Raw genomic sequence first — 26,562 nt, 5'->3', positions numbered from 1 at the left:
GTTCAAATCCTAGTCTCCAAGCTAGCTAGCTAACTGCCATGTGTTGCTCTGTGGCATCATTTATTAGTGGATATGTGCTGTGCTATTTTGTGTAAATGTATCATATTGTTGTGTCGTATTGGATGCGTCGTTTTATTCCATTTCTAGGGTGACTTTTAAACATCTGGCCAGGAACAACAGCTGAATATTAGCCTTTTATTAGCTAATTGTGCTTCATTTTACAGATTTTTCACTGTTGATCAATAAGTGCAGTGCCTGCCAAATAAACTAATACAACAAAGCGGCCGTGTTGGCTCGGTGGGTGGAGCAGGCGCACATGTACTGGGAGGTTTGTGCCTCGACGCGGAGGTCCGGGGTTCGGGTCCGACCTGTGAGGATTTCCTGCATGTCTTCCCCCCTCTCTCTCCCCTTTCTCACCTAGCTGTCCTGTCAGGTTAAAGGCGAAATAGCCCCAAAAAATAATCTTAAAAAAACAAAAACTAATACAACAAAAACAGGAATAAATAAAAGTAAATGTAATTAGAGAGAAATATGTGGCTGATATATCCTGAATTTATTGTATATTCCACAAACACATCTACGCTATTTCCTTTTGTGGTAAGTCATGAACAACCCAGAGACCAACAGCTTGTTTGCTGCTGTGGCCACCACAGGCCTCAGGCAGGCACCGCTTCAACATAAGGAGCCAATCGTTTCCTCCGGTTTTTGTCTCGGTCCACCATGATGTCATGGCCACGAGGCAGCAAGGTGATGAGCTGAGAGTGATGGATATCTGTATAGGAACATTTCCTTTTCCCCGCCAGCCTCTGTTCACATTAAAAGCCTTGCACATCATACATCAATACAGCCCCCCTGGCCAAGCCCTGCACACTCCAAACCCATATGTGGAGGTACTTTCTTCCTCCACGTTTGCCGTACTGTTCACAGCCAGTCAGATTCAGAGAGATCAGATAGGAAAGCTCTGTCACCTTATAGACATACAGCCCAGCATATGAACTAAGGGCTGGGTGGGATTTTACTGAAGGGAGAAAGTGCAGTTTAACACTGCATTTAATCTTTTTCCAGAAACTCCAGCAGAGAAGGGCTTAAAGGCCGACCATAAATCTGTTGGTGAGTCTGTCTTGGAAATAATGGAGGATAATCACTTCTCGACGGTGGGAAGAGAAGAGGGGAGGGATGGTGAGAGGGAAGACAGAGAGAGGAGATAATTGTTAGTGGCTTCTTCCCGGTGTGTGGGTGATGGAGAGAGACAGGGTGGAGAGAGAGGACGACGGTGTCGGCTGTTGCCTCCTGTTGTGTGAGGTTAAGGAAACAGTGGGTAGCATATGAGCATTTGATGTGAAAGACAAGATAGGCAGGCGCTCACGCACACACACACACACACACACACACACACACACACACACACACACACACACACACACGGTTTTCAGTCTCTTCCCACTGCTTGGACCCTCTCGAGGCGCTCAGTCAGCGTAACAGATGAACATGCCTCAGCCTTGAAAGGAATCGGCCTGAAGTCATTTAGAATCACCTGGGCCCTTCGGCTTTGAAGTCAGACAGCTGCCTGTTCCGTATTACAATGATATTATATAATTTATAATGATATAATTGATCATTATGTTTCCTGGCACTCAACGCTGAACCAGCATTGCTTCATAAATCAGATGATGAAAGGTGGGTGTAACAGTGAAATCAAAAGGGGAAAAGAAAAACACAATGCCAGCATGCACTGTGAGACTCAAACGTGTCTACAAGTCTCTCTGATAATTTCACAAACACAATACTACCTTTATGGCTTTTGTAGTGATTCAAATAACTCTCATTTGTATTACAGGCACACAGGACTGAATGTGTACGGGGCAGCAACTCGCCTCACTCTGGCATTAGGTTGATAAGCTTTGATTTCTGCTGCCTGTAAACTGTACAGCCCATTCGATGTATTCAAATCATTCACAGTCTTGCATAAGTCTAAAACCCCACTCTGTCGCCCAAAGCCCCAAACCCAAAGAGTTAATAATTAACCAGGAAAATAATTACAGGGTCTCCTTAATGGCTGGAAAATAAAACTTTTCGACAGCATTTACAAAACAGAAAGCAACGTTTCTGCCGGGTTCAGATTGGATGTACAGCTGCAGGCTGATATATGGCTGTGAACCCACGGCCCTTCCAAACGCTCTAATTACAGTGTTGGGACTCACTGCCAGCTGAGAAGAAACGCTTGGAAAAATGGCCCAGGACGAGTTGTTGGGCTGTAACTCATGTGCCACGTCTCTCATATTGCATATTTGTTGACTTTTCTATTATTGGGTATTGTTATGGGCTGCTGGCCAATCAGGATAAAGCAGGTAAGTATAGGAAAAAGGAACTTCTATTTCCCCTTTTGTTTTAAACAGAAGAGAAGCGGCTGCTTCCGGTAATGGCCGCCAAGGTGAACTCGTTGAACTTCAGATGTAGTTATAGAGGGACACATTGCTACCTTTTTGGGGGGGTTGAGTTAAAAACACTGCAACAATTTCTGTTAAAATGACACCCAAGATGGCTGCCTGGTTGCTTACCTGCCACAGTTTGATACACATGACCATCCCCAGCTTAGCGTCTGGTACCAGGGTGCAGACTGGGCTCTTACTGTGTAGCTCAATAATCTTGATCTGCAGAGAACACATGACAATTAAAAAATTAAAACTCACTACAGAGAGCTGACCTGTTCACCTCCATATTCTACAGCCATGCCAGCAGCTCTGTGAGGCCGCACTCGGACACAGCAGTGCTTTGAGCTACATGCTAACATCAGTATGCTAACATGCTCCCAATGACAATGCTAACATGGTGATGATAAGCAGGTATTATGTTTACCATGTTTGCTATCTTAGACTAGCGTGTTAGCATGCTAACATTACAGAAGAACTCCACCAATTTTTCACATCAAAGTCTGTTTATACTGCCTGCATAATGTGAAAAATTTTGTTTAAAGCTTTTTGTGACATCCCTTGAGTGAGCGCCAGTTAGGGCTAAAGAATACAAGTTTGAAAAGAACATTTCTGGCTGTTTGGAGTTAGAGAAAAGTGAGCCTACCAGACTTCTGTAGCCCATCAGCATGCTAAACTGCTTTGCACAGCTTTCATTTAGGTAAACTGTATAGTGCTTATACTCTGGTGGTTTTGTTTTGTTTCGTCTAAAGCCATCTGTGATCAGACCTTTAGAAATCTATCCAATACATCCTGATGCGTTTTTTTGCTTTAATTCATCGACTTTCATTATGTTTGTATTTTCATTTGTTATAATGTTTTCATTATTGAGAGCCAGTTACAGTTACACACAAGCTGACTGCCAAGTCATGATTTGTTTGTCTTCTGAATCCAAATAAAGCCGGAACCTGATTCATTGTGGTTCAGGACTTTCGCAGATCAGAGTGCCTCCACCCAGCGGTGGAGGCACCATCCATGGTGGTGTACCATCCATCAGTGTGGAGCAGCTGCCCCGCTGTCTATAATAAATCCTGCTAAAGCCCGACCCCGTGACCTGAATGGTGTTTTCCTGCACACATTGGCACTGATTCTGATCAAATACCCCGCCTAATGAAGCCAATAATAAAGTGTGTGCATGTGTGTGTGTGTGTGTGTGTGTGTGTGTGTGTGTGTGTGTGTGTACCCACATCGCAACCAAAACTCATTCCTTCGAACTTCCTCCGTGCTGATGATCCACATATTCATCCTCATTAGGCCTCAAATTAAACAACCCTTTAAGGGAGCGATCTGTATTTTAGCGCTAGGCCACATCTGTCCTGCATGTTTACCTCTGCATGCCTGACAAAGAGGGCCTTTAAGGACTTCTCTGTGCCTCAGGTGATCACTGTTCTTGTGTGGCATCACTCTGCCCATAAATAAAACACCCACACAATTAATGTTTCTGCCATGGCAGCAATCTGCTGGCAGGAATCTCGCTGTGAGCCGTAAACAGTAAAACCACCTGAAATAGGAAGCTCTTATGCCGTTTCTTTGTTACATACCTAAATATTAACCTACCTGCGTATTGCACTAAATCACACCATTGTGTATGTTTTGGGGCAAGTGCCTATGTACGGTTTCTTTGAAGGAATTCATTTACGTGGGCGTTTTATTTGCGAATTACATGATAAGCATCTGTCGTGGTCAGTTATGTCTGTGGAATGGGGTGGGGAGACTGAATGACAAAATCGGCTGTGGCCTGTTTTGCTCTAACTTGTATGGGTGTATGTGTGTTTCTGTCTGTCTGTGTCTGTTGGGACAATGGCATTATTGAGGTGCTGGGAGTCACAGGCGCCCTGATGCCTGGCCTGCTGGACTGGGGTTAGCAGAGGCACGTTTGGCTGGATCAGGTGACCGCTCTGTTCCTTTCAAGTGTGGCTCCTCCAAAGCGGAGCAAGTAACATGAATCTGGAGGCAATAAAAGATGGCTGAATCGCTGGCTGCCCTCTCTCCATCCTGCCTCGCTCCACACAAAACCCCTTCAGGCGTGTGGGTGTTGAGCATTAACCAGGAGACATACTGTGCAGACAGATTCCACTGGGAGTTCTCTTCTTAATTCACCAGTCAAAGATTAAAAACAGCCAATTTGACTATTTCATCAGCCAAAGTAGCAATTAACTGGTTTTCTTTGGCCCTCGCAGAGCTATTAGGTGTTTATGGATTATTAGCCCCAGTCAAAATGAACCGACATTTAGCTGGTGGCTGGAATTAAGTTCCCATCCTTGCAATGCGCACACTGAGTCGAGACATAAAGTCTGGTTTGTTAATGATGCTGTTTGACAGGTCCTGCAAACCGCATGCTCACATGTCATGTTGTCTCTCGACACATTGGTTAATGATGGGCTAAAAAAAAACAACACTACATTGGCCACCTGATTAAAATCAAGCCATTTCATAATTATGAATCAGAATTCAGAACACTTGCAGACGATCAGTGTGGTAACAGAACAGCAAAAGATGACCGATGTAAAAGAACAACTTTAGCTGTGGGACTTTCCACGTAACATACTAAACGCTACTAAAAGCCACAAATATGTGTCAGCGCTTGAAGTCAATCCAGCAAAACTGGCAACAGCAAGTCTGGTCGGGTTCATACAGGTTTTTTTTTTTTTTTTTTTTTATATACTAAAGTTAGACAATGACTTTAACCAATTATCCATCCCACCTCCCACCTGCCAATACATTCAAGGATGGTTCCTCCTGCTGGACGTACAACAACATGTGCCCGTGGACACTTTGATCTGAGGGGTCTCTGGTAAATTTCCCAAAAATTGATTTGAAAACCCTTCTTAAAGCTGTAGTGCATAGTTTCTGTCGCCCCCATAAAGAATTTTAAGTAATGACAACAAAACTGTTGGCGCGTCCACATGATACAAGCCTTCCGTGATCGCGCTACCCCCCACCCCACCCCTCCACGCAGTTGCTAATAACCAAGGAGAACACAGAGGATAAAAAAAACATGGACTCTTCAGAAGAGGTCAGTATCTACACTTTCTGCGTGCGAAAGTCGCCAGACGACAAAATCTTCTGAAAACAGCCATGTCAGCCGATAGTCTTAATTAGCTTTGTAGCAACTCATTTGGCAATGGCTTGAATGTAACGGAGTTTCATTAATATCAAAAAGTTACGCACTTAAGCTTTAAGTATTTAAAGATTAACAAACCTTAAAAGAATGAAAATGTTATTAGTAAATTGTATTATACTGACTGTCTGGGGAAAGGCCTTAACCTGAGTTTAAAACTGCGACATTTTGGCAGAAGTACACATATGAACCGTTAAATGTAACAAATAAGCATGAATAGGTATTGTCATTATATGTATATATTATCACGAGCCAAGAGTAAACTTCCACAAGAGAAACCCTGTAATCTTGCAGCTCTGGCGAATGTTTAGCTTTTTCTTTAGCCGTTTCTTTACATGCACTTATCCTTTTCAAGGTTGCAGGGGGCTAGAGCACATCCCAGCATGCACTGGGTGAGAAGCAGGGTGCAAAATGGATTGGTCGCCAATTTATAAATGGGCCAAAGCACACAGACAACCCGGACACATTCACACTTATGCCCACACCTACAGACAATTTAGAGTTTCCATTGCTGATGTCTAACCTCTTCTGTCTGTTGTCCAGCGAAGGCCAGCAGATGCGTCCCAGGGCTCGTCTCCAGCATGGAGGGCTGGCAGAATCCAACGCTGCCGGTCCACACAGAGTCCATCACCGCACTCCGCCCTTCGCTCAGATCCCACAGGCAGACCTGCATGTCCCGTCCCTGACTGCTCCGCCGATGGGAAGAACATTTCATTTAATTTGCATATTTTCCAAACACACATTACTGACCGTTAAGGCTGGGCAATATATCAATATTATATCAATATATGATATATATATATATTGTCTTAAATTTTGGATATCTTAATATCGCAGTATGACAAAAGTGTTGTCTCTTATACTGGTTTTAAAGGCTGCATTACAGTAAAGTGATGTCATTTTCTAAATTTACCGGACTGTTTTAGCTCTTTACCCACTTAGTCATTGTATCCACATTATTGATGATTATTTATCAAAAATCTCATTGTGTAAATATTTTGTGAAAGCCCTAATAGTCAACGCTACAATATCTCCGCAACATCGACATCAATGTATTTGGTCAAATATTGTGATATTTGATTTTCTCCATATCGCCCAGCTCTACTGACCATCATCTCAAAATATGCGTGACACCGAATGCTTCCTACGTAATTATTTTATCCCCACAGGTTCTAAGCTTTGCTAAAAAGAAAACAATACATTGTGAACATCTAAAGTCAGAAACGTTTACATTCCCAAATGCTCAGACAGAAACAGCGAGAGATGGCCGGGTTGGCTCAGTGGGTAGAGCAGGCGCACATATACTTGGAGGTTTATGCCTCGACGCAGAGGTGCAGGGTTCGAGACTTAAAAAAAAAGAAACCGTGAGAAAAGGAGGAGTAAAAGTGAAGAGACCAGGAGAACTGTCCTCACCTGATGAGGGTGTCCGTCGCCTGCAGTGTGCTGACCCAGATGACCGAGCTACCAGAATGACCTTCTACAATCTTCTGAGCCCGCCTGGTGTTCAGGTTCCACATATGGATGGCACCCTTCCCTGACCTGCAAAACCCAACAGGATGCTTTATGAACTCATACAGTATACACAACATATCAGCATTGCTCTGCTCTCACCTACACCTAAAAAGGAAAAGATTTGCTCTTGTCCAAATTAACAAATATATCATTGAAACATTGTGTGGTGCTTTGATAGCTGTTCTTACACATCCAAGCTCTGTCTCCCTTTTAAAAACTGAAGTGAATCCTGACTGGCTGGCTTGGTATGTACAGTACTTACCACATGCAATAAAACTAACCTGTTTATTAGGGCTGGGCAAAATATCGATATCATATCGATATCGTGATATGAGACTAGATATCATCTTAGATTTTGGATATCGTAATATGGCATAAGTGTCGTCTTTTCCTGGTTTTAAAGGCTGCATTACAGTAAAGTGATGTCATTTTCTGTTACCAGACTGTTGTAACTGTTCTATTATTTGCCTTTACCCACATAGTCATTCTATCCACATTACTGATGATTATTTATCAAAAATCTCATTGTGTAAATATTTTGTGAAAGCACCAATAGTCAACGCTACAATATTGTTGCGGTATCAATAGAGGTATTTGGTCAAAAATATCGTGATATTAGATTCTCTCCATATCGCCCAGCTCTACTGTTTATGTGTCTCTTGTGATTACGTTTGGGCATTGAGAACCGGTTCCAACTTAGAAATGTTTCAAAAATTACAATTACAATGGAATCGTTTTTTTAGTGGAACCGTTTGGAAAATTTGGTTTTGAATGCGGTCATCGGTTCTAAATTTAACACGTGCAAGTTTTGGTTTCCCTAGCGACCGTGGTACTTCCAGGCACTTGTTGCGTTGCAGCCATGGAGCACAGTAAGCACCGCTCTAAAGTGTGGCTTGATTATACATTGAAAAGCCCTGTAAAACTGTACACCGCTATTAAATCATAATGTAATGTTCCTCTTATCTGTGAAATAGGCATGTGACCCGTTTCAACTCCACCACTCATAGAATCAGAATCGGGAATTGATCAAAACATTAATTGAAAGGAAGAATTGGAATTGGAAATGGATGCCCAACCCTAGACATCGGGCTGGGCGATATGGAGAAAATCAAATATTACAAAGAAATTGACCAAATAACTCAATATCGATATTAGAACAGAATAGAATACACTTTATTGGCCCCATTTGGCTTGGGCATAGTGCTACAATCTGTTGCTTCACAACACAAACATGTAACAGAAAAAAACATTCTAAAATTGACATAAAAATCAACATAAAAACATAAGATCAACAAAGCATCTTAGAACATAAAGGAAGGACACATACAGTATGACTGTAGAGACAATACGACATCTTAAAAAGTGACTAAGAATTAAAGTGAAAAGTGCAAAAAGTGCTGGTGGTTTTATTTTGGCTGGTGGTTCTTAAGATTTACTATTGGAGTTCAGCAGCTTGATAGACATTATATAAATAAATATATAATATTATATATAATATTGCGACCATATTTTAGGGTTGACTTGTTCAAATCAAAATGATGCCCAACTCTACTTGTGATGGACTAAATGAAGGAGGAAGATGAAGAGCACAAATATGAACGTTGAGATAAATGACTCACCCAGAAAATAAGAGGGGAGTGTCCCTTCCATGGCAGCTGAAGTGGAGGGTGTTGAGGGGCCCACCAGCCCCCCTCAGGGTGTAGATGGGGGACGGAGCAGGACGAGACATCCCCGGGTTTCAATGCAATCGAGGTATGGTTGCAGGGAGGCCTCAAAACCATGTCACGACACCCACTGAAAGAGAGAGGTGAGTAACTTCTCGGATTTATCTGAAGAAGGTGAAAATGCAGTTTGAGTTCCAGACAGTATTTCTCCAACAAGAGCTGTGCAATGAATCCAACTTTGATTGCAATTTCATTTTTGGCTGGTAAGGGGTCACAAAAGCAATGTGAATCGAGAAAAACTATTATTATGCACATTACATTTTGCAGAATTCAAAAAAAGTTCAACAGGAAAAGTAGAAATTTCACAGTTCAAGGTGTTTTTACTGCTGATTTGTTGAACTGTTTCACTGCTTTTTAAGTTTAAATAACGGCAACATATTTCCAAAAGTCAATGAGTAATCGTGCTAAATAATCCTGATTTCAATATTGACCAAAAAAATTGTCATGATGTTTTCCATAATCATGCAGCCCTAGCTCCAACAAAACTGTACTGTGCATTTCTGGCAGAAATTTATAAATGGATAAACATTTCATTAAAATCAGGTTAATTCAGCTCTTTCAGAGGGATGCAATAAGATTCAATTCAATAATAATTCAATGATGAGAAACCTAATTATGCCATTTTGTTTTAACACTGAGCAGAGACTGTCAGAAAATAGCTCCATTTTGCCTCGAAGCCTTTCTCTTCCACACAGCAGACAGTTGTGTTTAATGCACTGTCTGTATTTTCTCTATTGTTAGTAGCTACACACCCCGTGGCTCTCTCACTCCATCTTCCTCCTTCTAGTCTACCTGATAACACCTCTCTTAGTCAATACGTCATAAATCACAACCTCTGACAGCCTAATTACAGTAAACAGAGCTTTTTTCGGCTTCTCACTCCTCTTGTGATCAACAGCCGTTGTCCCAGAGGCAGAAGCAACAGCTCAGGCTTTTATGTCGTTTGTAGGCTGGGCTGCTGAGGAAACCCAACCGACCGCAGGTATGCTGCTAGGAAATGATGCGTCAACATTAAAAATGCAGTGCGATCACGTGTGAGTGACTCTTAGCGATTGGCTTCAGATAGATAATATCCATCCAGTTTCTAAACGGCTCATCGTGTTTAGAATCACAGGTGTCTCTAACCTGTTAATGCCGATATTCAGTGTATTTAAATTAGACCATTTTTATACCAAAATGTAAATACGTCAAAATGAATGGCAGTCAATGGAATGCTAACGGGGGGTGATGGCTTGTTAGCCTAGACTCTCCCCATAGGAGGTACGCTTTCCTGATGCTCGCTTACCCCCTTGGTTCTTCCACGCGCTTGTTGTGTTGCAGCCGTGGAGCACAGTAAGTGGCGCTCTAAAGTGTGGCTTTATTTTACGTTGAAAAAGCCAGGTAAAACTGTAAATCAACATTAAATAAGAATAAAAATGTCCTCTTATCTGTGAAATAAGCATCTGACCCGTTTCAACTCTACCCCTCAAAGATTCGGATTCGAGAATCAATAACAACTGGAATCTAAAGTTAGAATTGGAATTATTAAAATCAAAACAATGCCCAACCCTAGACAGGGCTGGGCGAGATGGGGAAAAATAAATATAACAATATTTTTTACCAAATGCCTCAATATCAATATATTGCGACCATAATGTAGGGTTGACTAGTGGTGCTTTCACAACATAATTACACAATGAGATTTTTGACAAATAATTATTAGTAATTTGGATCAGTAAATTAAAGGGGGCGAAGGGCAAAATCTTCTAACCATCTATCTTCTCGTCTAACTCTAGCAAGAAAGCGGGTAAAAACTATTCTAGCACAATATGGATAACTAGCCTATATGTTTTATGTCATCTGAGTTAATGAACACAACCTCACCACCACCCCCCCATCCTCCAAACCCCCCTCCACTTTTACTTATCATAACCCTTGCTCCCTGCAATCAGTGGACTCTGAAACTGGAGCCTGAGGCATTCAGGAGCAACTCATTTCAGGAGGTTAGTGGTTAAATTGTCCATGTGAATCTGTGAAGCGGAGAGACAGAGACCCCCGTCCAGCCTGCCTAATTAAGGACACAACGCTGCAGTCGGATCAACTGAAGAGGAGACAGTCATCCCATCAGCTTTACTATCAGTTACCACACTGCATGCTTGCAAAATGGAGCATTTTTTTTCTAATGCTCGCTATAGAAGAGATAGCACTAACATCCATCCAAATCTGTAAAATGACCAATGGTAAAGCATATAGCTATTTGCATACAAATAGACGTTTAGCTAGGTATCACTAGGGTTGGGTATCGTTTGGATTTTTACGATTCCGATGCCGAACCGGTACTTTTAAAACGATTCCGATTCCTAAACCAATTCTTGAAAAAGCGTAATATGTTTACTAGCGATCACGTGCAGTGAATGGTTAATATGCTTTTACGTCTACAGACTACAGGTAGACTACAGAGAAAGTGTGATATTTTTACGTCCGTTTCAGAGCGACAGAGGGAAAATATTTCAGTCGACACATTGTGGAATGTGGTACCAAAATGAAGAACCGAAATCTGCGTTCTAATCCGGTACGATTCCTACCGGTTGCGTAGGAACCGGTTCCATAGTGGAACCGGGTTTCGGTACACAACCCTAGGTATCACTCATATCTATGAGCTACAGCAGTACGAAACCCTTTGGCCAACAACTGTATAAACTTGTTTTTGTGTGGTATGGAAAAAATGGCAAAAACCGTCAACAGTGGTTTTGTGAAGGTCTACCAGTTAAGCCCTGCATTTATGGGCATGGCTGCATTCCTGAGCCAGAGTCCTGTGCCTGTGTGAGTGTGTGACATGATGGGGCTCACCCTGATAACAGGTGGATTAAGCGTCCCTTATTGTCCTCTTGCAGCATGCCTTCGCGGAGCAATGAGTCACGGACACAGCAGCCTGAAACTGTTTGTTGACTGTTTTCATTGTCTCAAGGCCAGTGGCTGTATGACTTTCCAATGGCAATCACAGCTACCTGACATTTCACTTGGGGACTAAATAACCAAACGTATGTCTAAATGAGGAGTGTAATGGCCACTTTTCCCTGCCGCCACTTCCTCGGTGGACTGTCCCTTCTGTTTTCCAGGCGTCAGCATTTCCAGAGTCTAAATTGCCCGCAACAATGGGTCCGTTGTGGCGGCTGCAAGTGAGTCCCCCCCCCACAAACCCAAATACAAACATGCAGGCAGCTCAGGAAGGGAGAGACAGATAATGTAAACAAACAAGACGGTGGCAGGATGTCACTCCAATCTATTTGTAAGGACCCTTAAATTGTTCCTTGCCAACAGAGAGAGGCAGCCGAGCAAACAATCAAGCCGGCCACTTGTCAAGCTTGTATGTTTGACGTCTCTAGCAACTGCAAAGATACCTTGCTGGAGTAGGGGCAGTAAGTAGCTGCGGTAGATGTGATCCTCTGGTCACAGATCCTCAAGGACAGGTAACCTGTTCTATTAAGATCTCCAAACTATTCTCCGCACCCGGCAGTTTCAATGAACCTAAGAAGCTTCATAAAGTGATGGAGCAATAGATAACAAATAGGTCAGTGAACTGTCTTATTAAACATGTCCACATGTCCAAATCTCAGTGACTAGCTAGGCCTAATTAAGCGTATTTGCGTGCATGCGTGTGTGTGTGTGTGTGTGTGTGTGTGTGTGTGTGTTGGACAGGGCATAATAAATCAGACTGACTGATTAATATACTTGAGCTGGATATGGGGACCCAGTGGGAAGAGGCAGGAGAGAAGGACTGAGGCTCCTGCTGGCCCTGTAACAGATAAGACAGCTCGGGGGTAATCTGACTCTAAGTCCATGGATAAAGGCAGTTTGTCTCTTCTTGGGCTGTCTGTCCACACCTACTGGGTAATTAGGCCTAATTATGAGAGAAAGGTCCGCTTCCCCTTCATGTTATTAAATAAGAGCCAGCCTCGTCCGCCAAGGATCTCTCAACACCAGCAAGGGGCTGGCGACCTTCAGATCAAACGCAGCCACTATCTATGCACCCCTCCACCTCTCCCCCACCCCGCTGCCCCGACTGCAGCACCCATTCCCCTCCTCGACATTGCTGCACATATGAGAGCTCGAGGAGGGAGGGGGCAGAGAGGGTATTCGTTATGATATGTGGCATCAAAGTTTTTTTGGACTAGAGGTGAGGAGGGGGGGTCCTGTCCACATTCCTCTCCCTTGGCGCTTTAGTGCTGGTATCATGTGATCGGCAGCTACCCACCTGAGCTGCCCCCTTGTCAAATTCTGTCATTCATAAATAAGAGCAGAGCGGGAGGGGATATACTGATCACAGGGGTGTATTATAGAAGCTTTATAATGTGCCCCAGCTTCACAGGAGCCATTATGGAGGCATGGGATCCCAAGATCCCCCGCTGATATCAGCCTCATCAAATATGAGATCTGAGCTGCGTGATGAAAACTGAAGTAGATTACACATAACTCAAAAAGCTGCACATTCTAGATAGGCCTTGCAATGAAAAGCCAACTTCATAACCGATAGTATTTCTTTTCTGGAACATCTTTGCCAACCAGCTTTAAAAAAAATAAAAATAAAATAAAAGACCTCAAATCCATCCATTTCTGCTACATCATACCTGAGCTATTAGTCATTCTGTTGTTTATCGCAGGCAACGGTCTTTATCGGCTGTTTCCCTGCTTTTCACCGTCTGGCCAAGGGGGCGCTTCCCCCTCGCTCTGTTGGTCAGTGGGTGGGTGGTGAGCTGGCGCTATGATCGTTAGACAGCCTTTCTGCCCTAACCCTCCCCCAACTAATACAGATCCTTCTGAGGAGGAAACCAACGTGCCAAATAGAGAGCAGGTCCATTATAAAAGTCCAGTTAGACAAACAACACGGGAAGTGGCGAGGAAGACACACGCCCTTTATTGTGTCTTGGTGGGGTTATCTGGACTGGATAAACAGCCCAGCATCAGATAGAAGCTGAAGTCAGACACAAGTGCACCAACACCCACTGTCAGTCACAGATCTAATGAGTGGGAAGAGGTGGCATTGTTTGCGTGAATGGCGTGAATGCTAAGCAGAGGCCACTGCAGATAAGAGCTCAATGCCTTGTGGCTGTCACTGAGGCAGGCACTGATGGAGCACTGTGACAGAGGGTCCTGTTTTAGGAGGTCCTGACTGTGGTCAACAGGTACCCGGAGCCTTATCTGTTTGCATTATCACTCATTTCCTCCACGAGGTCATTTACCTGGACACTAGAGGATAAAGGGACACAAGAGGGTCGACAGACAAGTGTCATCATACATCTCCACACGTTCAGGATGTGATGAGCCTTGTATCAATAGGGATTTTGCTGTCCATACAGCAAAGATATGAAAACAAGTAAATGTTTATGGTGCCATAATCTCAATAAGACGTCATGCAGGGGAGATCAAACACAGAAACAACAAGATGTTACATTTTGACAGTTGTAACACTGGGGGATGTGCTGTTTGACAGTCATCTTCAGGGGTGTGATGAGTGACTGCATGACTATTTCTACATGGTGAACAGTTTCCGGAGTTCAGCCAGAACTCCTACCAAATTTAAAAAGCTGATCAAAAACTAGTACAACTCCAAGTTGTGCATTATCATGGGAGATATTGTGAGCTGGATATAGTAGCTCCACGATCAGTCTCACAACTACAGTAAAAAGCACTCACCCACCGAAGCTGCATAATCCTTTAAAATGGCTGTTTGAATATGATACACAACATAATACAAATTAATAGAAAATCATAATAGAAAAGATTTAGAACTTGTTAATCTGCAATCTGAACTCTGACCTGCTTAAAAATACACTTGACAGACAATCATAGGATATGTGTGCCAGCCTTCTTCATTAACAAATGAGTGCATGTTAAGTTAAAGAGAAAATAGCTAAAATGTTTTTTCTATGCTTAATTGTAATGATGTATCTAATGTTAAGAATTCCATTAAATAATCTGCGTATCTGCCATGAGTTTTCCCACACACACTTTCTTCAAAAATAAATTTAGGTTGCAGCTAGTTCAAGACATTTCATGAGCTTGTCTATGAACAGTCTACACCAAACTTCATTCAAAAATTAGAACGTTTCTGTTGCCTGGTCATTGGAACATAACTGCACCTCCCTGACTTTAGTAACGGGGAGAGACATAATATTTGCAGCTCAACTTGTATGAGGAAACACTGAACACAAGTATACTCTGCTGGAAGATGACTAACAGTTTAACATTAGAGTTAGTTACAAAAGTTACAATGTAAGCATTTATCATAAAAGTGTTATTTTACTGGTCTTGTTTCACAGCTGTTGTTTTTTACTTATTTGACCATGTACTAGACAGGGCTCACAGCAGTGTTAATTAGTTATCATTCGGAAGCTATAGCATTAACTAAAATACTGGGATGAAAACAGAAAAGGTAAGACTATAATCCATATGCTTAGCTTAAACTGGCAATCTCATGTTTACAAGGTTAGCAAAAAGCTAGCAACTACCTACCACAACAGCTACACACAATACATGTACCTGTGTTATTACATGATAGGCGTTATCGCTGGGTAAAGTAGGGTCACTATAGTAAAAAAAAAACTACATTACAACAAACAAAATACCATTTCAGTGACACACCGGTGTTTTGGCAGTTGTCAGCCAGCTTTGCGAGGAAGGGATACAAAACATGCGCCGGGCTTGAAGGACCTCTATTTAGAGCAGATGAGCTGCCCAAGAAAGTGCCTGTATAGAAAACTCAGCGCGCGCTCTCTCTCTCTCTCTCTCTCTCTCTCTCTCTCTCTCTCTCTCTCTCTCTCTCTCTGTCTTTGTCTGTCTCGCTCTCTCTCTCTCTCTCTCTCTCTGTCTTTGTCTGTCTCTCTCTCTCTCTCTCTCTGTCTCTCTCTCTCTCTCGCTCTCTCTCTCTCTCTCCCTCTCTCTCTCTCTGTCTCTCTCTCTCTCTCTCTGTCTCTCTCTCTCTCTCTCTCTCTCTCTCTCTCTCTCTCTCTCTGTCTCTCTCTCTCTCTCTCTGTCTCTCTCTCTCTCTCTCTCTCTCTCTCTCTCTCTCTCTCTCTCTCTCTCTCTCTCTCTCTCTCTCTCTCTCTCTCTCTGTCTCTCTCTCTCTCTCTCTCCCTCTTTCTCTCTCTCTTTATCTCTCCCTCTCTCTTTCTCTCTCTGTCTCTCTCTCTCTGTCTCTCTCTCTCTGTCTCTGTCTCTCTCTCTCTCTGTCTCTCTCTCTCTCCCTCTCTCTCTCTCTGTCTCTGTCTCTCTCTGTCTCTCTCTCTCTCTCTCTCTCTCTCTCTCTCTCTCTCTCTCTCTCTCTCTCTCTCTCTCTGTCTCTCTGTCTTCAGTCTCTCCACGATTGACTCCACGATCGTCGTTGTATTTTTTTTGTTAGAGTGTCCACGAAACATTTTATTTCAATTTAAGAGAATAAAAGAGCAGAACTAAAACCCAAGATATATGCTCTATCAAATCCTACTACCACAATAGGATTCCAGTGGTGGAATGTAACTAAGTAGCCTACATTATTCAAGTACTGTAGGCTACGTGAGTACAAATTTGAGGTAGGCTACTTATACTTTACTTGAGTCTTTTCTTTTGCACGCCACTTTCTACTATAATTTTTACTCCACTACATTAATCTGGCAGCTTTAGTTTCTAGTTACCTTAAAAAAAAAATTAGATTTTTGCTCACAAAACACATGTAGTTTATAAAATATGATGTTTAATATAAATTAACCTACCCAACAATAGACAAAATGATTAGCCAATTAAAGTACTGTTTTGATCATTTCCAGTCTCAGAAATGTGAGGATTTTTCTGCATGGAGTAGTTCACTTTTATTACTATAAGTGCATTTTCCTGATGATACTTACATACTTTTACTTAAGTACCATTTTGTCTATCTCTACCTGTCTATACTTTGTATATCACGTTGCACTTTTCTGTTTTTGCTTTTCGTTGTCTTTGTACTTGTACTCTGCACAATGACAATAAAGTTGAATCTAATCTAATCTAATCTAATGTTATTTTCACTTTCACTTCACAACTTTACTTAAGTAAAGGATCTGAATTCTTCCACCACTGTGGGATTCTAAACACTCTGACTACCCAAAAAACATACAAACTGAGTGATAGCCTAACTATAGAACTTGCAAAAGCCTTACAATACTGCAAGAACAGGAGGGTCTTTATTATTTTCATCCTTTTCAGTCTAATGGAGAAAGAGAGACAGAGAAAACACAGGGCCTTAATCCACAGAGCACACAGACCCCTTTCATGGAGTGCTGGGAGAGACCTTTTATTTGTCCATTCCTATCATGGAGAAAGCTGGTTTCAAGCTCGGCTAGGTCTGAGCTTGAAGATTAGATGAAACCAGAGTGTTTTAAACCTCTTCTGTGGCCGTGGATTAGAGTCAGCCGGTCCCCCTGCACTCTGAAATGAAACAATAAGGAGTACAGGTGGCTCAGTGGGAGTAGGTGCATGGCATGTAGAGCACATTGGGATAGAAACCGAAATAATCTCCAAGCAACAAAAAAAGCTCCAAAAGATTAAGGCTAGCAATCGTTTAACTTTAAAAAGCAGAGAGGGAAATACCTCACGTACATCAGTTTATACTTGGGAAAGTAAATGTTAACATTTTGCCTAAGCAGCCTTCATAAAGGACACTCCCCCAGTCATTATGCCGTCTCATAGTCTTTGGTGTATTACTGGGGTGCAGCACATCAATTTTAATGTGCATGTTAACCCCCGCTTAAATTACACTCTCACCTCCTAGACATACTGCGCTCAAATGATACTAAATGAGACATACAATATTTGGGATTTAGAGTGGAGGATGATTATCAGTGTATCTAATTCACTAATGAGCTAGATGAAATACTTAAGCACTTAATGACATACGTGAACAGGGTGAGTCTCAGTTGTAGAGCAGCAGTGAGAGTTGAAACCAATTAGTGCAAATGGAGGTGGCAGGACGGTAACCCCTCAGCAGGAGGTGGGAGAAAGTGTCTGCTGCCCTGCCCAGACAGATACCATGGCCTACATCGTCATCAATTATTCCTGGCATCTCAACTTACCCAGGGGCAGGGTGGGGGGCGGTCAGGACAATGCCAGGGTGCACTTGAGAGCTTGAGGCTTGGTCTCCCCATGGGTCCGAGGAGGAGGAGGAGAAGGAGGAGGAGGACGAGAAGGAGAAGAGGGTGGGGTGACAAGGTGGGGGTGTGTATACAGTATCTATCATCCATCCAACCCAAGAGACTGCGTGGTAAGGAAATCCCTGGAATCCCACTCTCGCTCCAGCCACCCAGTCGCTGGGGCAGGCAGGTCACTTTACAGCTCATCACCAAATTAGAAAGGCTGCGGGTCAGCCCGAGCAGCAGCCAGACCACAGACAGATAGAAATAGATGGGAGTGCTACGGTGCAGTCGGCTGGTGATCATTCACCAGGCTCCTCTCTCATCATGGAGAGGTAGAGGACTGCACTGTACACCATGGAGGGCAAAACCCCAGGGAGGAACACTAGACAGCATTTTAAGTCCACTGATAGCTACTGTACCAAGAGACTGACGAGAATGAAGAATTTTTATCAGCTACACACCAAGATACAATGATACAGAATATGCAATACTTTTCTAGAGGTGCAGACAAAGGAGTGGAAGCGCTGCCGGGTCTTTCTTGTATTCACCTACAGGTGCTCTTTGGATATTCCGGGTGCACTGTGTTTATTTCAGCCTGTGAAGGGCTCCATCGCATGGGTGGAAACTGGTCTCAATTCAAAAAATTTAAAAATGCACATCTCCATTAAAAAACCCAAGGCATTCCGTAGGACTTGTGCAACATTATAAATGCCTTTCTTTTGCATGGCAATGCATTTTAAAATGTCTAGTGGTGTTTTAAATGTGAAACTATTACATTCCTAACAATAAGGGAAAAGGAAGCTAACAATAAAGGGTAAGTACGGTATATTAAAGCTTTAGTGCGTAACTTTTTGATATTAATGAACGTCCGTTACATTCAAGCCATTGCCAAATGAGTTGCTACAAAGCTACTTAAGACTATCAGCTCCACACAACTCCCTCTGGATTTCTCAGTGTGACTGTGTTCAGAAGATTGTGGCGTCCGGTGACTTTCCCGCGCAGAAACTCGAGTGAAGATGATGACCTCTTCTGAAGAGTCCATCATGTTTTTTTAATCCTCCGTGTCCTCCTTGGCTACCAGCAACTGCATGGAGGGGGGTGGGGGTGCGCAGTCACGTAAGGCTTGTATCATGTGGACTAGAGGATGGATACCCGAACCGAGCCCGTTGGGACCCGTTGGGACCCGACGGTACCCGGCGGGCTGGGCCGGGTTTGGGCAGATATTTAGAAATGATGTTCAGGTTCGGGTCGGCTCGGTCACATCAGCGCGATAAGGCATTGAACATTTTAAATTTAAAACAGCTTATTATGTAGGTGCGCGCCTGTGTTAACGTGAGCTTGTTGCCCCGTGTGCGCTGATGACCTCATCTGTTGACATTTCTGAATGCCTTCCTACAGTTGCTTAATAAAAGCGGGCTTTCCACACAAACAAACGTACATGTGTCATTAGTATGAGAAAAAAACGAGATTTTAACTGTGTCGGGCTCGGACATAAATATCTTAATGCCTGTCGGGCTCAGGCCGGGTTCGGTTACTGCTCTGTCGGACGCAGGCCGGGCTTGGACAGAAAAATGCGGCCCGATCTGCACTCTAATGTGGATGCGCCGACAGTGTTGTTGTCATTACAGAAAAAAACTACGCACATATAGCTTGAAATATTAAACTTTGTTTATTGGACATTCAGGCTAAAGTTCAAGGAATAGTAAAGTTTAAAGGAATACTTCGGGACTTCAGGTAATGTGCTGACTCACTTTCTTGGCTGAGATTACACAAGAAGTTCTATACCACTCACAGCTGTAAATATGAAGCTCCGCATAAAGATTGGAAACCGATGGAAATAGCTGGATTTGCTCTGTCCTTGTCATACACAGTTCCTTCATCATGAGGATTTAAAAAAAAAAAAAAAAAAAGACATGATGTATTAATAATCTTTGCAAGTGCTGGTAGGCAGATTTAGTTACTTCTGGAAACAACCAGGTTAGCTGTTTCCTCTTGTTTCCAGACTATGTGCTAAGCTAAGCTAACCTTCTCCAGGCTCCAGCTTCATATTTACCATACAAACAGAGTGGCATCAATCTTCCCAAGATATCTCACTCTTCCCTTTAAAGGAAATCTTTTCTCAATCAATTGTGTTTTTATAAGGCAGTGAAGGAGGCTAAACGACGGTACTCTGAGAAGCTCCAACGCCAGTTCTCAGCTAACGACTCTGCGACTGTCTGGAAAGGACTTAAAACCCCCCACTCCTCCTTCAATGACCGACACCTAGCCAACGACCTGAACGAGTTCTACTGTCGATTTGAAAGACAAAAGGACAGTCCTGACACCATCCCCCATGACACCTCCCTACAGCTACAGCCACTGTGCATCACCTCGACTCTGAAGCGTGCTGGTAAGTTGTGGCTGATCCCTCCCACCCCGGCCACAAACTCTTTGAGACACTCCCCTCTGGCAGGAGGCTGAGGTCCATCAGGACCAAAACCTCACGTCACATGAACAGCTTTTTCCCCTCCGCCACTAGCCTTATTAACAAGGCCCGGAAACCACCCTGACTCTCCACCTTCATGCCACTGTTCTCTCTCTGCTGTAATGCTCTTTGCTCTTTATTTATTTTATTTTTTTTATTTCTATCTTTATTTTAAATTTAATTTAATACATACTGTGTACATATACTTATACTTATATTGTGTATACCTATACTTATATTGTTTAATATTCCATCTAGAGAATGTGTGACGTGCACCAACAACACCAAAACAACCTTGTATGTGTTAAAAAAACGTACATGGCAATAAAACCCTTTCTGATTCTGATTCTGATTCTGATAAACGCAAAGTGGATATACCTCTTTAATCTATGCAGTTTGTATGACGGCATTGCCATTTTATGATTATATCATAAGGAGAAGAATGCTTCATCAGAAGGATATTTGGTTACACTTTTACTTGAAGGTATCTACATAAGAGTGACATGACACTGTCATGAACGTGTCATAAACATTCTAAACAAGTCATAAACGTTTATGACACATGAACGCTTCTTTTAGTAAGTGTCATTCGGTTTTTGTCATGACAAGTTATGGTTATGGTAGGATTAGAGTTAGGGTTATGGTTAGGGTTCATGTGTCATGACAGTGTCATGTGTTCATGACAGTGTCATGTCACGCTTATGTAGATACCTTCAAGTAAAGTGTTACCGGATATTTGAATGTTGCATTTTCATAAGAATGGTGATTTTCAAACTTGTTGTTGAAGCTAACACCCAGTGCTGACTGACATCCAGTTTACTGTAAACCTTGACTAAAAACTACAACACTGGCAAGTGATATGGAATCTTTTTTCATGTGACGTGTCCATTATTGACTTTGTTGTTACTGTCCCTCAATCTGATTTACCTGCTCGTACATCAGTTAGTAATTTCCTACATTTCCCATAATACCCTTTTGACAATCCTCAGTGAAGAGGTATGAACTTCTTTCCTTCAGGTAAAGATGAACAAGTTTGTGAATACAAACAAGCACTTCAATTATTGCAGACCATTGCTCAAAACACAATATGCTTGTCACTGCATTGAATTCTGAATTTAAAAAGCTATCCATTAACAAAACAGGATGGCACTCAGTTGGACACAAGAATAAATGTGTGTGTGCAACTTTTATGTCTCCCTGAATTTTCTTTGTGTCTCAGTGGACGATTAAGCATTATGCTATCAGAAGAGAAAGAGAAGATACAGTGTATGGGAGTATGTGTTGAATGTGCAGGTGTGTTTTCCTTGGACATCTTTGCAGGTGTGAATGGAGAGATCTCAGGGAGGGTGAGGAGTGACTGGCCTTCTTGTCACTTTGAGGCCTAGAACAAAACACAACTTAAATGAATCAGTATGTAGCGGGAAGGACACACAGGCACTATCAGCACTACTAAACCATCCTCCCTTGGAACAGTGAAGAAAGGGAGGCACTCAGTGTCTAAAGTTAATATTCTTATCAGTTCTTTTTGAAACTCCTCTCTAATGATGAAGCTGTTTCTCATGGTCATGTCCACTGGGAGCAGCAGGCAAGGATAAAATATTATCTCTGACCCCAAATTACACATTTGGGAGTGAATGTTGTTTTAAAAAGTTTATCCTAGTCACCATATTAGAACTGGGCGATATGGAAAAAAATCAAACATCACAATGTTTTTGACCAAATACGTCAATGTCAATATTGCGGCGATATTGTAGGGTTGACAATTGGTGCTTTCACAAAAATATTGACACAATGAGCGTTTTGATAAATAATCATCAATAATGTGGATAATTGGTGAGATAATAACCAAGTGGGTAAAGGCAAATAATAAAACAGCTAGTAAGTCTGGTAAGTTCAGACAATAACATAACTTTACTGTAATGCCCCCCCCCCCCTGGCAATTTGGATATTGCACTAGTCCATACTGCGATTTCTATAGAATTGGGATTAATTATGCAGCGTCTGCTGCATCTGAAGGCTCAGGCCATCTTTGTACTATTGGCACGCAAAAAGAGCCAAGATAAAGACAGTCTAAAAACACCATTGGGTGGACAGAACTCAGATCAGTGAATGGAGACACATGGCGGGTCTCCTCTTCCAGTAGATGCCTCAACAAACCGTAATGACCACTCTACATTGCTGCTGCGACTTCATTTGTCATACGGGATGACATTAAGGCCAAGGGTTACTCGGTGACGGCTAATTACTGAGCGGGTTATATATACACTGGTCGCTGTGCGTGTGTGTGTTGGCTGTGACAGTGGCACTTCTGTTATTCAATCATCTGAAAATTTGTTTTGGAAAGACAGAGCGGAGGTATAGCTCTCCACAGCTTTATTTTTAGGGAACGTTCATGGGTAGCTACTGAACGCAGGCTCACAGTATACCCACACCATACCATTCAAACAGGCAGTATGTGTGGACTTCCAAATACTATATTAGTATAGTATAGTATGCAAGAATGCTCATGTTCCCGTAGCACTCACACATCCACATTCCCACCTGTCCTCTCCACACACACGCACGCACACACACACACACACACACGAGTGACCAACAAATAAACACAGGCAGGCATAACTGTGAGCTCCAGAAGCAAAGTTAGCTGATACACATTGCATGTGTGTGTGTGTGTGTGTGTGTGTGTGTGTGTGTGTGAGATTCATTCACAAGCCGCTCGTCCCACCACACAGAGCTTTTAATAGCTAAACAGGAATCAATCACAGAGGCATCGACAGCAGCCGGAGGGCGAGTGCATCTGCATCACATAATAAGACCGTCTCTGCAGCTCAGCCTGTGTGTGTGTGTGTGTGTGTGCATTCTTACTATATACATGTTTATGGACAGCCCCATCGGCAGGAATTGCAATCTGTGCCAGTTGTATGCTTCAGCTCCGGCCTAAGCTGTTCCTTACATCTGCAGCCAGATGTCTTGGCTGCAGAGTGGGAAGTCATCATGGCAATGGAAGCTACTTTTGATTTATGTGATGTGACTCAGACTGATAACACCAGAGCCCCAGAGCAGACACTGTCAGAAGGAAACTGTCAAGTTGGTGTTGATACCGATGCCCTCTCTGCTCTGCTGGTGTTTTAGGAAGTGTAATGAAGTAGCTTGTTATTTTCTGTGCAGAGGCTTGTTAAGTTGATTATCTCCATCAGTACCAGGGTTTGATCAATGTGAGGTTTTGAATGTTAAAGCTATCAATATAATCACCCACATGGCATGCTGTTTTTTTTTTTTAGCTTCGTTAAAGAAGATTACCAAATAAGCCAGCCTTACTTCTTTTAAATAATTCTTACCTAATAGAAATGTATTGCTCCAGACTATCCTGTTCCCATTCTGACTTAACTTCACCTAAGGCTTAACCAGTTCTACAAATCTGACACGACTGATGTCCCCCCCCATGTTTCTCCCAACAGTCCCTTGGTACTGGTTCAACATGATTTAAGAAAAACTGCACATATGACATTTATCACAATTTGACACCCTGTAGGCTGGGGCTATTTGCAACCAAAATGTAACACAGACATTTGTCCATCTAAGTACACTATTCCTGTGTCCACACGTGATTCCGAATGTACTGGAAACATTTATTTTTGCTCCAGGCTATTTTTAGCCTTGTACTGAATGTAGCATCTTAACCACTTGCTTGACCTCATTTAAAATGAAAATATTTAAATTTGATTAAAGAAATGTAAGATATATATATATATATATATAAAAATATTATAAACAAGTCTAAGGGTCTACAGCCTGGTGGCTCTGTGAGGCTGTGCTTGAGTATAGTGGTGTGATAAACTAACTGCTAATGTTGCGATGCTACCCTTACAATGTTACAGCACTTGCACAAACTAAACAGTAAAACCACACTAAACCTTGGTTCCTCATTGTCTTGCTATTAGATAGTATTATCTGTCTGAGACAGGTAATACAGGTAATACTGTTCTTAAACATGGCTCAACTAAATCTGATCACAGTAGCGTCAGGTTGGCCTTATGAAACAGCTAAATACTGGTTCAATAGTTTCTTAGGCTCATTCAATGTGTTCCAATTCCAATTTATACAACTACAAAACAATGCAGTGCTATGCTATGCAGCAATTCATCTACATGTGTACATCTGTTAAAATGAAAAAAAGTGTGGCTGATCAAACAGTTGTTAGAGGGGCAACAACATAATCATAAATGATGCGAGTCCAAATGTTAAGTGCCAGACAAGTCTTGTTAATATCCAAACATCGGGATGTGTTGCAACACACAATATAAGTCACGCAGCGCGCTTTTGCTTGCAGACTGCTATTGTCCCAAGCGGCGTGCTTTAGCAGGCATATACACACAAACACCGTCCCTCTGTTGAATGCCGGCATCAAACACCGGCTCAATAAATCTCTGTGCAGCTTCCAGAGGTAATAAGACAGCTTTGTGTGTGGCAGAAAAGCCCTGACTAAATGATTTAGGAGTTGAGGTTGCTGATCATAATTGCTCTCTTAGTGATCTGTCTGGGGAATCGAAACCACAAACTGACATTGTAGCACTTCCTATTTACTGCTGGCCACAGGCACTGGTGTTCTATGTAAGTCTGTGGTCGAGTTAGGCCAAACCTAACCGCAGTGCTACACCTATCTCCTTTTTAAACACCCAATTCTCCTGAGATAAAGGCCACTGTAGCAGCCATGTGTATTGAATTTAGACCATTCCTGAGGGTATCCTGTTCTTATCAGGGGTCAGATAAGCTCATTTCACAGCCCCTCGCCTCCACTGGGCTACCAACAGGACCTCATCTACCTTTTCTCAATGTTTGTGGTTGAATGAGAGGTCATATAGGGAGGTAACTCGATGACTGAATCTTTCTAGGAGCGTAGCAAAATTAAATATGTAGTCTTTGAAACAAACAAGACAACCTTGACATTCCTGATGGGGAGTATTCAGACTCAGTCACAATCCAGCGGCAAGATTAAAATGTGTCTTTGGACTGAGGAGTCCCACCGCAGAAGAATGTGGTGTCTGTAAACTGTGTCAATTCATACGGCAAATGAGAAGAAAAGCATACAATTGCATCTCAACAACCATTTTCTACTTTCCCTGTTTTTGTGAGCCTACCATTAGGCTCAGTGCATGGCTTCAGCGGGTTCTTTGAGCTAATTGTCTTGAACTTGGGAGGCCAGATGAGGAAGAAAGCACCGAAATCTAGTTGGGAGATTTACCTCGGCTTACCAGTCTGAGGGCCTCATTTTTATTTATTTTTTTTTTACCTCCCGCCCCATCCAGGCCCTGTAGGCATCTCAAGCTGACAGCTTTTGAGCCAGATATTGGCAGTACAACAGAGCAGTCATAATTGGCCCCTATTCATTTCTTAGGGATAATCCTTGCCTAGGTTGAGCCTTTTCTGTTCCTAGCGTCATTTTTTCGCTAATGTTTACACAAGGTATGTATCGGTTTCTCCTCCTGAGGCTTTTGCTGCGGCTGCGGGGCTGTGTACCCATCATGTGCGTTTTATTGTGTGTCTGAGGGTTCTGCTCTTCCAGCGTGGCTGCTAGGGCTCAAGACCTGAAGTGACAAAGGCCCTGTGAATGTCTGACTCAGACAACTGTCAGTGCTCAATGGGCTGGATTAAGACGGAGCGTAGAACCGAGCGCACCCTGACATGTTGACATGTTCTACTAAGTGCATTTCAAGGTGGATTTAGCCTGTTTGCTCCATTGTGGAGGGACAGAAGAGACACAATTGCTTAATGGGACTGACTATTCTCGAGATGGCGGGTGAACTTTAGTCCCACTGTCTGGGTTAGGACTGACACTGGCTTCATTCTCAGGGTGAGTGAGGCTGCTGTGGATCCTGAGGAGGTTCAGGGGTTTCAGAGAGCTCTGTCCTTAACCAAACAAACACAGTGGAATTTCTGCCATTGTTGGTGCAGAGGGTTGAGTGACAGGGCTGCATAGCAGAGCTGCCTGTCAGCAGAGACGACTCAGGGTCAAAGTGTGACCAACCCTTGTAACACTGCTTAATATAAGACTAAGCCATGTAGCACATTTAACATGTGTAAATGTAGAATTTTTTTTAAAGGAATAGTTCTCTCACACACACACACACACACACACACACACACACACACA

General features: G+C 42.7%; 1 protein-coding gene across 3 annotated transcripts in view; it reads right to left on the bottom strand.

Annotated features, from left to right (window-relative positions):
* The window catches only part of gnb1l (guanine nucleotide binding protein (G protein), beta polypeptide 1-like), a 29,700-nt gene extending 14,111 nt beyond the window's left edge, over positions 1-15,589 (bottom strand). Inside the window, exons 1-5 of one of the 3 annotated variants that reach the window (XM_078250058.1) lie at positions 15,431-15,589; positions 8,721-8,930; positions 7,003-7,128; positions 6,113-6,275; positions 2,559-2,651 (exon numbers count right to left, since the gene is read on the bottom strand). In XM_078250058.1, coding sequence (XP_078106184.1) covers positions 2,559-2,651; positions 6,113-6,275; positions 7,003-7,128; positions 8,721-8,830 — 492 coding nt within the window. In that variant the 5' untranslated portion in view covers positions 8,831-8,930; positions 15,431-15,589. The other 2 variants (XM_078250057.1, XM_078250059.1) reach the window with 2 other exon arrangements.
* Positions 15,590-26,562: the final 10,973 nt, after the last annotated feature.

This window comes from Sander vitreus, chromosome 5, assembly GCF_031162955.1.
Source record: "Sander vitreus isolate 19-12246 chromosome 5, sanVit1, whole genome shotgun sequence".
Taxonomy (NCBI): Eukaryota; Metazoa; Chordata; class Actinopteri; order Perciformes; family Percidae; genus Sander; species Sander vitreus.
The sequence above is the reverse complement of the archived record's forward strand: the minus strand, read 5'-3'. Positions and strand labels throughout refer to the sequence as shown.